Genomic DNA, 15,021 nt, shown 5'->3' with positions numbered 1-15,021 from the left:
GGTACCTCGGGTTAAGTACTTAATTTGTTCCGGAGGTCTGTTCTTAACCCGAGACTGTTCTTAACCTGAAGCACCATTTTAGCTAATGGGGCCTCTTGCTACCGCTGCACTGCCAGAGCACGATTTCTGTTCTCATCCTGAAGCAAAGTTCTTAACCTGAAGCACTATTTCTGGGTTAGCGGAGTCTGTAACCTGAAGCGTCTGTAACCCGAGGTACCATTGTACCCCTTTATAGTCCTAGGCCAGGATAGCTCCCCAACGCTCGCAAAGCAAAACGGAGAAGCCTGCGGGACGACGTCCCCGCTTTCACTTTCTGCAAAGCTATTTGCACTCCTTTCCCCGCCCCTTTTTCCCCAACGCCGAGGAAGAGACGAGCCTGCGGTCCCGCCCTCTTCGGGCCCCGCCCCCTTTTGATTGGCACCCGCCTCTAGGTTTCCTCCCCTGCCTTTCCCCTCTTGGGCCGCTAGAGGGCGAGGCGAGGCCTAGCTCGAGAGGGAGGGGGGGAAAGAGTGAGGAGGAGAGGGGAAAAAATAAAATACCAGAGGCCGGCCGCTGCGCCTGCGCAGTGTGTCCGGGACGGAGGCGGCCGCGGCCCAGGCTTGGGAAAGCGGAGCGGCGGCGGCGGCGGCGGCGCCTGCTGCGGCTTGCGGCGGGGCCGGCGGCCTGGGGGAGACGCGGATGCGCCCGCGGCTGGCTGGGCTGGGCCTCGCCGGCGGGTAGCCAGGGCCGGGGAGGGGGTGAGCGCCCCTCCCCCCTCTCCTCACGAGGGGGCGGGAAGGAGGGGAGGGGGCTATGCAGCCGCCTCAGCCGCCCCCCTACGAGTTCCTCAGCGAGGAGAACGGGCAGAAATGGCGGGGGCTCCTCGTGCCGGCCCTGCGCAAGGTCAGTCGCTCGCTCCGAGCCTCCCTTTTCTCCGCCGGCGGGCGGGCGGGCGCCCCGTCATGCGCGCGCCCCCCTCTCTCTTTCTCCCTCAGTCTGTCTTGTCGGTCTCTCTTGCGCGCGCACCTGGGGGGTGGGGGGCGGCGGCGGGAGCCCTCTGTTACCCCGGCGACAACGTCGTCTCCTAGGCAACGGGACCCCACCGCCCAATCCGCCCAGCGCTCCCCCTCCCCCTCCCTAGCGCTCGCCCGCCTCCCAAGTTTACCTCACGGAAAGGAGGTGGGGGGGGGGACACGGGACGCGCCAGCCACCGGTCCCGTCCCTCCAGGGAACGCCCCTTTCGCCCTCTTCCTCCAATCAGGAGGCCCCTCTGCCCTCTCCTCAGACAGCATCCCCTTCGTTTACCTCAGAGGCGCCTCGCGGCGCACCTGCGAACACGCCCGCGGAGGACCTCCCCACGCCCACCCCATAATAATCCGCTCTGAGTTTCCCAGCCCCTCGCTGTCGCCACAACTAATTTTTGCTGTGTTTATGAAAGTATACGAAGGTGTCCAAAAACTATCAGGCGGGTGGCAGAACTAGAAAACAGAATAGCTTTGAGAACAATTGGAGATCGATCTATCTATCTATCTATCTATCTATCTATCTATCTATCTATCATCTTCAGTGTTTTTTAACCTGGGGGTCCTCAAGGATACTGGCACCTTCCCCCCCAGAATAGTGATGGCCAAACCTGGCTCTCCATTAGTTTTTTAGGACTACAATTCCCATCATCCCTGCCCACTGGTCCTGTTAGCTAGGGATGATGGGAGTTGTAGTCCCCAAACTGCTGGAGGGCCTGTTATCTGCCACAAACGGCTCATTAGCCTCGTGTCAGGGTAAAAAGGTAAAGGGACCCCTGACCATTAGGTCCAGTCGTGGCCGACTCTGGGGTTGCGGCGCTCATCTCGCTTTATTGGCCGAGGGAGCCGGCGTCCAGCTTCCGGGTCATGGGGCCAGCATGACTAAGCCGCTTCTGGCGAACCAGAGCAGCGCACGGAAACGCCGTTTACCTTCCCGCCAGAGCGGTACCTATTTATCTACTTGCACTTTGGTGTGCTTTCGAACTGTTAGATTGGCAGGAGCAGGGACCGAGCAACGGGAGCTCACCCCGTCACGGGGATTCAAACCGCCAACCTTCTAATTGGCAAGCCCTAGGCTCTGTGGTTTAACCCACAGCGCCACCCGCGTCCCCGTGTCAGGGTACCATTGGCCAATTTCACCTCTCCTTGGGAAGGGTGGAATAGATGTTGAAATAAAATACAGTGGACGCTCGGGTTGCGGACGTGATCCATGCGGGAAGCACGTTCACAACCTGCAGCGCCTTGTCTGTGCACGTGCGAGTTGCGATTCTGCGCATGTGAAAAGCGTGATTTAGCGCTTCTGCGCAAGCGCCGAAACCCGGAAATAACCCTTTCTGGTACTTCTGGCTTCAGCGCGGTGTGCAACCCGAAATCACACAACTCAAAGCTTCTGTAACCCGAGGCATGACTGTAGATAAATCTTCGGTTGCCCCAGAAATCCTCCTTAAACATGAGCTTTTCCATCATCTGCAACTAAAAACAGCTGGCACCCGCCTGGCGTTCTGAACTACAACTCCCATCAGCCCCAGCCAGTCCAGCTGTCTTGGGTTCTGATGGGGGTCTCCAGATGTTTTGGCCAAGGCAAGTGCATCTTGCTCTCCTTCAAGCTGAGCCATCCAGGCGCTCCTTCCCCGTGTCCACAGCCCTGTTTTTCCCCTTAGGATCTCTTTCCACACACCTGCCACCCCAATCCTAACACAGCAATCTCCTTGCACTCTCCGTCACCCTGCACTTTTCTTCCCAAGACGTACAATTTTGTCCAGGCTTTAGTGGGTGAGGAGAAGAATTGAGCACGTTTCTGTTTATGCTTCCTTCTCTCCTTGCTTCCCTTGCAACGGGATATTTGCAACTGAAGTCGTTTGCTTTGATGCCATTGTTTCAGATCGTGTTTATATTCCTACTCTGGGACATTTGGGTGAAGGGTGGGTTGTGAACAGCTTCTAATAAATAACATTTCTAAGGTTATGCCATAGGTAAGGCCGAAGCTTTTTAAAAAAATAAAAGGATCAGATTGTGGGGTTTCTCAAAGAAGAGCTGTTGGCTCTCATCTTGGAAATGTGATGGTCCTTTACTGTCACACTCCTCTGCAGAAACAATAGTGTCAGAGACCTGTTGCAAATACTCTCCACTCTCCTGCCTTTGTTCCTAAATATGCAAGTTTGCTTATTGCAAGCACTGTGCACATATTCTTCAATCGAAATACAGTGGTGCCCCGCAAGACGAATGCCTCGCAAGACGGAAAACTCGCTAGACGAAAGAGTTTTCTGCTTTGGAGGTGCTTCGCAAAACGAATTTCCTATGGGCTTGCTTCACAAGACGAAAATGTCTTGCGAGTTCCTGCGGGGTTTTTTCCCTCCCCCCCCCTTTTTCTAAGCCGCTAAACGGCTAAGCCGATAAGCTGCTAAAAGCCGCTAATAGCGCTAAGCCGATAAGCCGTCAATGGGCTTGCTTCGCAAGACGAAAAAACCGCTAGAAGATTCTTTTCGTCTTGCGAGGCACCATTGTACCCCATTCTTTGTAGAGCATCCACCTATAGGTTGCAGCCCCCATTTTTGTATTTATACAGTATCTTCCATGCCCATTATGTCCCACACACACAGGAAAAAATGCACAATTGTCATTGTGTACACACACACAGATGATCATATCTGCACCATTTCCATCACGGCACAGATGTCTGTTCCCCCTCTTCATATATGTACAGGATTCATGTTGCTTACTATTAGCCCAGCACTAGTCAGTCTCCAGGCACAGGAGACTGGCAAACGGCTCAGAATTATTTTGTCTGCTTGAGGCAAAAGCTGTTGCGTGGTTACAATTTTGTAACAGTGGTATCCCTTCTCAGGCACTCCCCACCCACCTCTGGCAAAACTCTAGACTGAAGTTGAACAAAAGACTTCTGGATAAATTTGTATCAAAACACTTTCCCCAAAGAGACTGCTGTGTAATTCTGGGTGCTTTTTTATATCCCCCCCCCAACTTTCTGAAAAAAGGGGGAAGAGGAACAGGGGAACCTCGAAAGCACTTTCCACTGGTTAAAGAGCAACTGCTGAGTGTCAGATTGGAAGGGAAATATTGAGTACTAGGAACTCCACCAGATGTTCAGAAAGAACCTTGCATCTTTGTTTCTTTTGCAAAAGTATACTAACAGACGATAGAGCGCTATTATTTCTTGCTGAAGTACAGGAGATTGTCATATGCAACTATGTTTATTATAAACTGATTTGTACCTCTAGCAGCCATATACTGTATTTTCCCCCCTTTCCATTCTGAGGGTGAGCTGCCCAGGCAGGTGTTCTTATAGTAGCTCCAGATATTAGTATGGCTGTAAAAAATTGTGTATCTCAGAAACAGAGAAGGAGGAATGAGAAGACCACTAGTACATCTTTCAGTGATGCCTTGAACATAAATCAGCAGGTGTATTGGGACTATTATTTTAAAACAAATCTATGAAAGTAAGATGCCACCTTTGTTGTTCTGTTGCATAATTACTTAGAAATAAGTCCCACTGGGTTCAGGACTGAAATGTGTCGAAATTCTAATTTACCCTTGTAGATTCATTCTTACTGCATTTCCATTCCAATTTTCTTTTGAGTAAAGAGCAACTAAATCAAGGCTTCCTGGGAATCTCATGCAGGCTGTGATCTGATTTACCTTTAACAAGGCAGCAGCAGCAGCAGCAGCAAACATCATAGGTCCTCAGCCCATTTTTGGGGCCCAGAAAGGGATTCAGCAGTGGCAGTTTAGCGTGAGCCAGCTGATGGAATGTCTTCTCAATCAATAAATAGAAAGCAATAGTTCCTTTCCCCACACAAGTAGCTGTAGTTTATCTAAAGAAATAACCTTTGATTTTACACATGGAAAACTGTTTTTAAGGTATTTTTAAGTGACATCTTTTTTGGAGGAAAGCCATGTACAGTGGTACCTCAGGTTAAGAACTTAATTCGTTCTGGAGTTCCGTTCTTAACCAGAAACTGTTCTTAACCTGAAGCACCACTTTAGCTAATGGGCTTTAGGTAATGGGCTGCCGCCGCGCTGCCGGAGCACACTTTCTGTTCTCATCCTGAAGCAAAGTTCTTAACCTGAAGCACTATTTCTGGGTTAGCAGAGTCTGTAACTTGGAGTGTCTGTAACCTGAGGCGTCTGTAACCCGAGGTACCACTGTAGAAGATATTTCAGATCCATCCGAAATATGGGCTGACTGAGTAAATACAGCATTGGTTGCGATTGTGTACAGATTTATTTCTGCTTGGAACCCATTGACCTCTATGAGATCCATACGCATGCAAATTCGCTATTTATTCCAAGTTAAAGTAACTTTTAAATGTTGCTTTACCAATTTTTATGAATGAATTGGGCTTTCACAAGCACGGCGCATCAGGTATTTCAAAGCAAAGCTTCAGTACTATGCCTTTTTGCCTGGGAGTAAGCCACACTGAACTTTTACTTCTGGGTAAACATGTATATCCTGCCAACCTAGCAGTTCGAAAGCATGTCAAAGTGCAAGTAGATAAATAGGTACCGCTCCGGCAGGAAGGTAAAAGGTGTTTCTGTGCGCTGCTTTGGTTCTCCAGAAGCGGCTTAGTCATGCTGGCCACATGACCTGGAAGCTGTACGCCGGCTCCCTCGGCCAATAAAGCGAGATGAGCACCACAACCCCAGAGTCGCCCACGACTGGACCTAATGGCCAGGCGTCCCTTTACCTTTACCTTAAACATGTATAGGGTCACCCTGCAAAAGAACATACTGAGAGACAGCTCGGCTGACACTGGAGTTCTGGAGATGACTCTATTGCATAATATGCTTTATGTGTCTGCAGTTTTTGGTTTTTGGTTTTATATATTGTTGTACACCTCCCCGTGATCATTGGATGGCGGGCAGTCTAGAAACAAAATTATAGTAGCTAAAAATAAACACTGAAGTGTTTTGAGTGGGTATCCTCTTCCTCAGCCAATAGCAGAGCAGGTTTTCAATTCAGTTCCTCGTCTTTGCTTCCTCTAAGCCTATACTAACTTTGTGTTTATATGCTTTAAACTTTTCAAACACTGCATTCTGTTCACACCCAACAGAACCTTTCATCTGCCCTGAGACCTAAAATCTAATGGCAGTCCAAGCTTGATAGAAGACGCATGTCAAGGATGCAGATGGGTGGAGACGTTCATCAGGGGAAAGCTATATGCAAATAAGGGAGCATGGGAGAAGGACAATATATTTTTCCCAGCACAAAGTACACATCAGCAGAAAACCCAGGGGGAAAGGAAGAAGTTAACAACTTAAGGAACAAGTTGCTGTAACACTGCTAAATGTTTATGTCAGGGAAGTAGCTGGAGTGGCAGTTAACAACACCATAATTCCAAGGCTTAATTTCTTACGTTCATCATGCTTTGATAGTGTGTCTGATGGACAGAACAGGGCTGGCTGCTTTAAGAGTTTCTGAGCCTGTCAGCAATTTTATAAATAGTTATAAGTAACTATTAACTTGGTTCTCATGTAAGAGATTTCAAAATAAACAGTCTGTACTTCAGCAATTATGTTTAACTTCTTCTACTTTAATTGGACACTTTGATCCCTTTTGCCTCCTCGTAGTCTCAGCAGAACCACTGAGTTAGTTTCTGTTTCCTAGATTAGAATAAGGGACATAATTGGAAGGTTCTCTGTTAGAGAACTTGCTGAATGACTGGCAATTCTTTAGCAGCACAGCATTGTCATTTTCTCAGACCAAGGCTATGGGCAGTTAGGGAGAGACTTTTAGTTAATGAAGTAAAATTTAACTTTTATCACTGCACAGGAATTCATTTTCTCACATTTTGTTTTGGGATATGCTGGAGAAACTGGGGCTTTGAAATGATGAGCAGGGCCTTGTTGTCAGTATCTCTGTCGCTCTGTTTTCTGGTTGAATTAAAATAAAATAAAATCTTTGTGCAGGTACAGCAGCAAGTCCACCCCAACCTTTCAGCCAAGGAAGATTCCCTCTACTACATCGAGGAGTTAATCCTTCAGTTGCTAAACAAGCTATGCATTGCACAGCCACGGACTTTTCAAGATGTAGAGGTATGAATGCAAGGGGAAAGGCCCAGGTGTTTCCTTACCAAACAATGTTGGTACGAGAAAGAGGAACTGAAAAGCCCTTACTGCAATCCAAGCTGAATCATGACAGGAGCAAGACTGCTGGAGAGAATGTGGTCTGTTTCCCTGAACTGAGAAAATAGACACTGAAAATTATGCTTGCATTGTGCAGGTGCAGATCTGTGGAACAGGCAAAGCCCTGGTTTAAGGAACTGGGCAGTCTGTGCAGTTGTCTTCTGTGGCTGGAATGAATCAGCAGTGTCTTCTGAGCACAAAGCAGTGCAAGGGTTGGAGAGTTGCTTTGCTCTTACGGCAAGCCCTTGTGTTCAGTGAGTTGCATTTGGCAAAACGTATATACAAGAAACTGCTTTTCTGTTGCCATATGAGGAGTGCTTGAAGGAGCTAGGTATGTTTTGCCCGGAAAAGAGGAGACTGAGAGGAGATATGATGGCTATCTTCAAATATCTTAAGGGCTGTCAGATGGAGGAGGGAGAATGTTTGTTTTCTCCTGCTCTGGAACCAATGACTTCAAGTTACCTTCTGACAGTAAGAGCTGTTCAGCAGTGGGACAGACTCCCAGGAGAGGTGGTGGACTCTCCTTCCTTGGAGGTTTTTAAGCAGAGGTTGGATGTCCATCTGTCATGGATGCTTTAGCTGAGATTCCCGCATTGCAGGGGGTTGGACTAGATGATCCTCGGGGTCTCTTCCAACTCTTAAGATTCTATGATTCTATGAACAAACCTGTGGAAGAACTGTGATAGAACACACATTTTCTTGTTTTCATAGAATCATAGAATCATAGAATCATAGAATGATAGAGTTGGAAGAGACCACAAGGGCCATCGAGTCCAACCCCCTGCCAAGCAGGAAACACCATCAGAGCACTCCTGACATATGGTTGTCAAGCCTCTGCTTAAAGACCTCCAAAGAAGGAGACTCCACCACACTCCTTGGCAGCAAATTCCACTGTCGAACAGCTCTTACTGTCAGGAAGTTCTTCCTAATGTTTAGGTGGAATCTTTTTTCTTGTAGTTTGGATCCATTGCTCCGTGTCCGCTTCTCTGGAGCAGCAGAAAACAACCTTTCTCCCTCCTCTATGTGACATCCTTTTATATATTTGAACATGGCTATCATATCACCCCTTAACCTCCTCTTCTCCAGGCTAAACATGCCCAGCTCCCTTAGCCGTTCCTCATAAGGCATCGTTTCCAGGCCTTTGACCATTTTGGTTGCCCTCCTCTGGACACATTCCAGTTTGTCAGTGTCCTTCTTGAACTGTGGTGCCCAGAACTGGACACAGTACTCCAGGTGAGGTCTGACCAGAGCAGAATACAGTGGCACTATTACTTCCCTTGATCTAGATGCTATACTCCTATTGATGCAGCCCAGAATTGCATTGGCTTTTTTAGCTGCTGCGTCACACTGTTGGCTCATGTCAAGTTTGTGGTCAACCAAGACTCCTAGATCCTTTTCACATGTACTGCTCTCAAGCCAGGTGTCACCCATCTTGTATTTGTGCCTCTCATTTTTTTTGCCCAAGGGCAATACTTTACATTTCTCCCTATTAAAATTGTTTTCTCATATTGTACTTGGTTACTCCACTGTGGTTTGTCTTCATGCAGGAAAAACTCAATAATAGGTTTTTGAGAAGCAATTTGAAAGAAAGGTTTGGGTGCAAAAGGCTGTGGGGAGGAGAGGGATATGGCCTCAAAGAAATAATTCCCATGCTATTGTGGCCACTGAAAGAAACTGTGGGACGGGGGGGGGGGTGCAGCAGCTTTTCCTTTTAGAATCCAGCAGCTATTTTAAAACCCTTTTTTTTTACATTTGTGCAGGAGCGAGTTCAAAAGACGTTTCCTCACCCCATTGATAAGTGGGCGATTGCAGACGCGCAGTCCGCTATTGAGAAGCGGAAACGAAGAAGCCCCCTCTTGCTGCCTGTGGACAAAATACATCCTTTATTAAAGGTATGTTGTACTGAGAGCTACCAGCTGGTTTAAAATGCCATTTTCAATCTCTTATTAAATTTCAGAAACATTTTAAAGCAAGCAATGCCCCAAATTTATATTTTAAAAAACCCCCAACAGTAATAAGAATCCAGCCATCATTCAAAGTGCTGGTTATGACCTATAAAGCCCTAAACGGCTTAGTTCCAAGCTATCTGAAAGACTGTACTCCATCATACAAACCTACCTGGGTTTTCCACGCTTCTGGGGACGTCCTTCACTCAGCCCTGCCACTCTACAGGACCACTTGGTGGGGATGATAATAATAATAATAATAATAATAATAATAATAATAATAATAATAATAATTTATTTTGTATACCCCACCCATCTGGCTGGGCCTCCCCAGCCACTCTGGGAGGCTTCCAAAAAAAATATTAAAATACTGTAATACATCAAACATTAAAAGCTTCCCTAAACAGGGCTGCCTTCAGATGTCTTCTAAAATGTGGGAGACGGCCTTGTCGGTGGCTGCTCCTGGACTTTGGAACTCCCACTGTAAAGAATCTAGACTGTCTCTCACCTGGTTGCCTTTCAGCCAGCAGCTGAAGACTTTCTTGTTCCAACAGGCTTTTGGGAACTGGCTGCTTTAAATTAAAGGGCAGGTGTCGTGCTGTTTTTATTGTAATTATTTGTATGGATTTAATATATTTTATATATGTATATAGTTTTTATACTCATACGCGGGGTTATCATTTTTGTTCGTTATTATGGTATGCATTTTTGTGTTTTTGTATTGTAAACCTGCCCTGTGATCTTCGGATGAAAGGCGGTATAGAAATTTAATAAGTAATTATAATAATTATATCAGTGTTTAATTGTTTTTTAATTATTCTTTTCTTTATGTTTTTATCAGTTCTTGAGTAATTGTTTATAAATTAATTAATAACAACATTAATAGTGGGCTGGGGTGTTTGCCGGGAGTCGGGGGATTTTTTACTATTGTTGTTGCTGTTGGTTTTCTGTATCTTTATTTTGCATCTTTTGATTTATATGGAAATTGTTCCATTTGGTTGTGTATTTTTTATGTTGTATTTATTGTTTATGACTACTTTTGTTGTGTCGCAGTTATATATTTATTTCATGTTGCAATCTGCCTTGAGCATGGTTGGAATACAAGGTGGCATACAAATAAAAGAATGTATTTTTGTAATAATAACAACAACAACAACCAGTCAGTTAAATAAAAGGCAGTGAGGCAATTTTTTAAAATTCACAAGCTTTGCAGTGTGTTTTGTCGTGACTCAGCATGCAATGAAGCAAGTAAGTGAGCAGAAACAGGGGGGATGATTCCGAAGAATCCCTTGCCAAGAGGGAGGAGGAGGCAGGAAGGTGGTTCTGTGGCAGCAGTGCTGCTATAATGGTTGCCGCTACCTTCAAATGCATTCTTGGAATCCATGTCACTGTCGTCTCCCTTTCTGGTTTCTGACTTCGTTTAAATCAGAGGAAAAATCAATGTGATCTTTTTTTAACACTTCCCCTTTTTGTCTTGAATTTCAGGAGGTGCTTGGCTATAAAATAGATTATCATGTGTCCCTTTATATCGTGGCTGTCCTGGAGTATATTTCGGCGGACATCTTAAAACTCGCTGGCAATTATGTTTTCAACATACGACATTTTGAGATCTCGCAGCAGGACATTAAAGTATCGATGTGCGCTGATAAGGTGAGGTGCCATGGAAATCCTGGGCTTAGCTGGCAAGTGCTTCATACACATCCAGATTCATTATAGGGCAGTGATTTTTGTTTTTTGTTACTGCTTAAGAACTAATCCACCTTGACATGTTTAAAAAATAACGACAGCCTCTTTGTTTCTGTATAAGCAACAGACTTTACAGGACACATTTCTTCATTACCAGAATCTACCCAGAGATTGTGAACCCTTTTGCCATAAAATAGTAACATTACCCTGTAAGACTGTCTTAAATTCAGTTGCTTGCAATCAGACATTAAGTTCATATTTGATTATAGAAAAGTCGAGCGTGAATAAAATGTGTGTTTTCTTCTTAGGTGTTAATGGATATGTTTGATCAGGATGACATTGGCTTGGTTTCTCTCTGTGAAGAAGAGCCCTCTTCCTCGGGTGTGCTCAATTACTATGACCTGGTCAGGACTGAAATTGCAGACGAAAGACAGTATCTCCGGGAACTGAATCTAATAATAAAAGTGTTTAGAGAAGCCTTCCTGTCTAACAGAAAGCTGTTCACACCTAATGTAAGTCAAGTCTTTTACTGTGCCAGCCCTTCTGTGTTTTAAACAATTGTGTGCTTTGAGACACAAACAAGGTGGAAGTGAGAAGAGGCAGAGACTAGGTTGGCTATCACAAGGAACACCTGACTTGGAAACTTTTAAGGGGCCTGGACTGTTGGCTGTGGACTGTTACTGTTGAGAAGTTTCTTGGTTGGTGTGGTTTCCTTTGGCCATAACTTGATGATGGCCTAGAGTGCAAATCCCCATGCAATAGCCTTTAATTCTGAAAGGAAGTTATGAAGATAGGTTGCAGCAGCATTTTAAGAGTGCATTCCTCCCTTTATCACAGATTTATTGTGGGAATGTCAGTATGAAAATCCTAGAGAATTACTTCTCTGGCCCTAACAGAGAGGGCAAAGGCAGAGGCAGCCCCGTGACTGCTGGTTTTTTAAAGGAATTACTTCTTTCTCCAGGGAACCAAGGCAGTTCACATCATTCAGATACAACAATGAAAACTAGTGATGAAAAATTAATGCTTGGAAACCACAATTGAAACCTAGCCTTGTATAGTGTAACAGCTGCAGTAATGATAAAACCCCAAATGCCTTTCTGAAAAGAGAGGTTGCATATTGTCTTGTGAATATGTTTATTCTGGTGGCACACAGCACATGGAGAATCTTCATGCAGGCCTTATTAAAATGAATGAAATCTGTGCAAGGGAACAGTAGTTCTTCTCTACAACTCTGTTGGTACACGCAGGAGCGGCCAAATCTCCTATCATAAGAATATTTTCTGGGATAGGCAGGGAGCAGACTGTTAAAATGCTGTGAGTTGCAATGTGGTCTTGAACTCCAAAATGACCTGCAGCATTTTCTTCCGATCCTTCATCTTGCGATTTAATTGAGATCCTGGCGTATATTTTCAGTCACAAACAACTAAACGTTTAAATAAGGATGGAGAAAGATGTGTGCATATTCAGGGAGATTTTCTTTCCCTTAGGATATTGATATGATATTTAGCAACATCACAGATATTCATGAACTGACAGTGAAGCTCCTGGGGTTAATTGAGGACACTGTGGAAATGACTGATGAGAGCAGTCCTCACCCCCTGGCTGGAAGTTGCTTTGAGGACCTTGCAGAGGTGAGTTGGCCGAGCCGTTCAGTTTGTTGTGTTGCTGAGCATGAGTGTCGTAGCTCAAATTCCTTCCTGGATTAGAATGTGTTTTTCTTGCAGCGGAGAGTCCCCCTGCCCCAACTTCACCCTCCAACTCCCGGAGAGCAAAATAAGAATGGAACGTAGCACCCTCATCCCCGCTTACATGTGGCTTTTACTCACAAGTAACATGTATGGCTGCTATATTTCAAAAGGAAGCCTATGTGGTGGCCTTAGGCTGCATTAGCCTCTTTTTGCTGTCAGATCTACCTGTAAAAATATGCCTGTACAAAACAGACTGATTACCGCATTTTTCGTCCCATAGAACGCTCCGTCCCATAGGACGCACCTAGTTTTTTGGGGGGGAAATAAAGGAAATTTTTTCCCCTTTATTTCCCCCCAAAAACCAGGTCGGGGAAACCGAACCAGGTCGAGGAACCGCAGGATGGCGGCACTGCACCTCCCTGCTGTCCCCCGAGCTTGTGGGGCTGGCCGATGCCTGCCCGGCGCGCGGGGCACTCTACTTCAGGGCGCCCTTCGCGCCGGGCGGCAGGCTGCTATCCTCAGTGTGGGGAACCCTGCGGGGAACTCCTGCAGGGCTCCCCACGCTGCGGATGTCTGCCCGGCGCAAGGGGCGCTCTGCTTCAGGGCACCCCTCGCACCGGGCAGCAGGCTGCTATCCGCAGCGTGGGGAGCCCTGCGGATGTCTGCCCGGCGCTCTGCTTCAGGTGCGCACCGACCCCTCTCGCTCTCCAAGCTTCAGCGAAAGCCTGCATTCGCCCCATAGAACGCAGCCAGATTTCCCCTTCATTTTTGGAGGGGAAAAAGTGCGTCCTATAGGGCGAAAAATACTGTAAATGCTTTACCCTGCTGAAGGGGGCTAATGTGCTGTCTTCCAGATGTTTTTGTCTACATCACCCATCATTCCTGATAGTTGGCCTGATATATTAGAGTACATGTCCAGTATCAGAAGGAGCAGCAATGCTTTGAAGTTACTCATGCCTTAATGTACTGAAGTTCTTTGTGTCTTTTGCATGTAGTGGCCCAAAATCTTACATTATCCAGATGTGCTTCCCAAATATCCCTACTAGCTAAATAAAGTTGTCCGCTCTATTAATGTATTCCAGTTATTTATTTATTCATTACTTTTCAGAGCCCAGTCCTTACAAAGTACCTACTGGGATGCAGTTTAAGTAGATTTGAAATATCCCACTCCAGTCAGTCTTCAAGAGACACTATTCAGATGATGTGGTTGGGTGCTCGCTTCGGCAGCACATATACAGATGATGTGGTTGGGCTGCCATTACCCACATAAAGACAGAATCAATATAACCACCACCATCCTTGTATAGCCCCATAATGTGCTTTTCCCTCTGTCCATAATGTACTTGGAATGCTTACTCTTTTCCTAGGAACAAGCCTTTGACCCGTATGAGACCTTGTCGCAGGACATCCTTTCACCGCAATATCATGAACATTTTAATCATTTGATGACTAAGCCTGCTGTGGCTCTTCACTTCCAGGTAGGAATGGATTTATGTAGCTCTTTTGTACCCCACCTTTCAATCAAATGGTTCTCAATATACAGCAGATAGTAATAATAATAAACTCACACATGCAAAATACAGCAACCTTTAGGTCTTTGTTTGATGAATGGTGGGGTTGCCATACATCCGGAATTTCCCGGACATACCTAGAATACTGTAGTGGGAAGCCTTGTCCGGGCAGAAATCTGCAAAAATGTCCAGGAAAATCTGGATGTATGGCAAGCCATGTCGGCAATCCCATTTTTGCTGATTTTCCTTTTAAAAAAGCTCAAAATAGCTTAACAACTTTGGCTCAACAACTTTTGTGTCTGGGTGTTCACTTTTTGAAATATGGCAACGCATTGAATGTGGTCAGAGCATGTTCCCCTCTGATTGTGCTTTTTAAAGCAACGGGAAGGTGGAAAGAAGTATTCTTTTGGGAGGGAGTAGATAACATAGCTCTTTGCGGCTGTGTCGAGAACCTGCTCGCCATCCGAAATAATCAGTCTCACACCAAAATGGGTTGCAGAAATCTGGCTGCTCTCGAGCTGCTGCAGCACAGCCTTTATTGTGTAAAGTCAGAAAGATACAAAATACAAGGAATGCAACTTGTTCTCAGCCAGCAGATAAGGGCCATCGCACTAGACCACGTAGTCAATCAGGCTATGTTACGTGGACCAATCATTTGGGACAGCACGAGCTATTCACGCGTTGATCATGCTCCAAGGATGCTTTTAGCTATGAAATCACCCTGCAATAATAAGAACTTTGCTCATGCTCTTATGTACAAGCAATCATTTTCCCACATGGCTGCTCCTTCTTGGACTTGTGGAAGAGGCCAGGCTGTTTCCCCCCTTGCCTGGGAGGCAAAGGGTGCAGTCTCTCACTGGATGGTTGCAAAGGTCAGAGTGTGCTTCCTTCATCTCTGCTGTCCCAGAGAATTTATGTGCATCTTGCATTGCATGTTGATGTTTACAACATGCAGGGGTAGCCAACATGGTGCCCTCCAGATACTGTGAACTACAATTCCCATCATCTTTTCCATTGGCCATGGTGGCTTGAGCTGATGGGAGTTGTA

The 15,021-nt window shown here is 46.0% G+C and overlaps 1 protein-coding gene across 1 annotated transcript in view; it reads left to right on the top strand.

Annotated features, from left to right (window-relative positions):
* The first annotated feature begins 671 nt into the window (after nt 1–671).
* Nucleotides 672–15,021, top strand: part of SOS2 (SOS Ras/Rho guanine nucleotide exchange factor 2) — a 41,620-nt gene continuing 27,270 nt past the window's right edge. Inside the window, exons 1-7 of the mRNA XM_081875783.1 lie at nt 672–882; nt 6,927–7,052; nt 8,903–9,034; nt 10,574–10,738; nt 11,083–11,286; nt 12,262–12,405; nt 13,830–13,940. Of these exons, the coding sequence (XP_081731909.1) occupies nt 793–882; nt 6,927–7,052; nt 8,903–9,034; nt 10,574–10,738; nt 11,083–11,286; nt 12,262–12,405; nt 13,830–13,940 (972 nt within the window). The 5' untranslated portion in view covers nt 672–792. The remainder of the gene's footprint in view (nt 883–6,926; nt 7,053–8,902; nt 9,035–10,573; nt 10,739–11,082; nt 11,287–12,261; nt 12,406–13,829; nt 13,941–15,021) is intronic.

The sequence above is a fragment of the Podarcis erhardii genome (genome assembly GCF_964252035.2).
Source record: "Podarcis erhardii genome assembly, chromosome: 1".
Taxonomy (NCBI): domain Eukaryota; kingdom Metazoa; phylum Chordata; class Lepidosauria; order Squamata; family Lacertidae; genus Podarcis; species Podarcis erhardii.
This window is presented reverse-complemented; position numbering and strand designations above follow the sequence as displayed.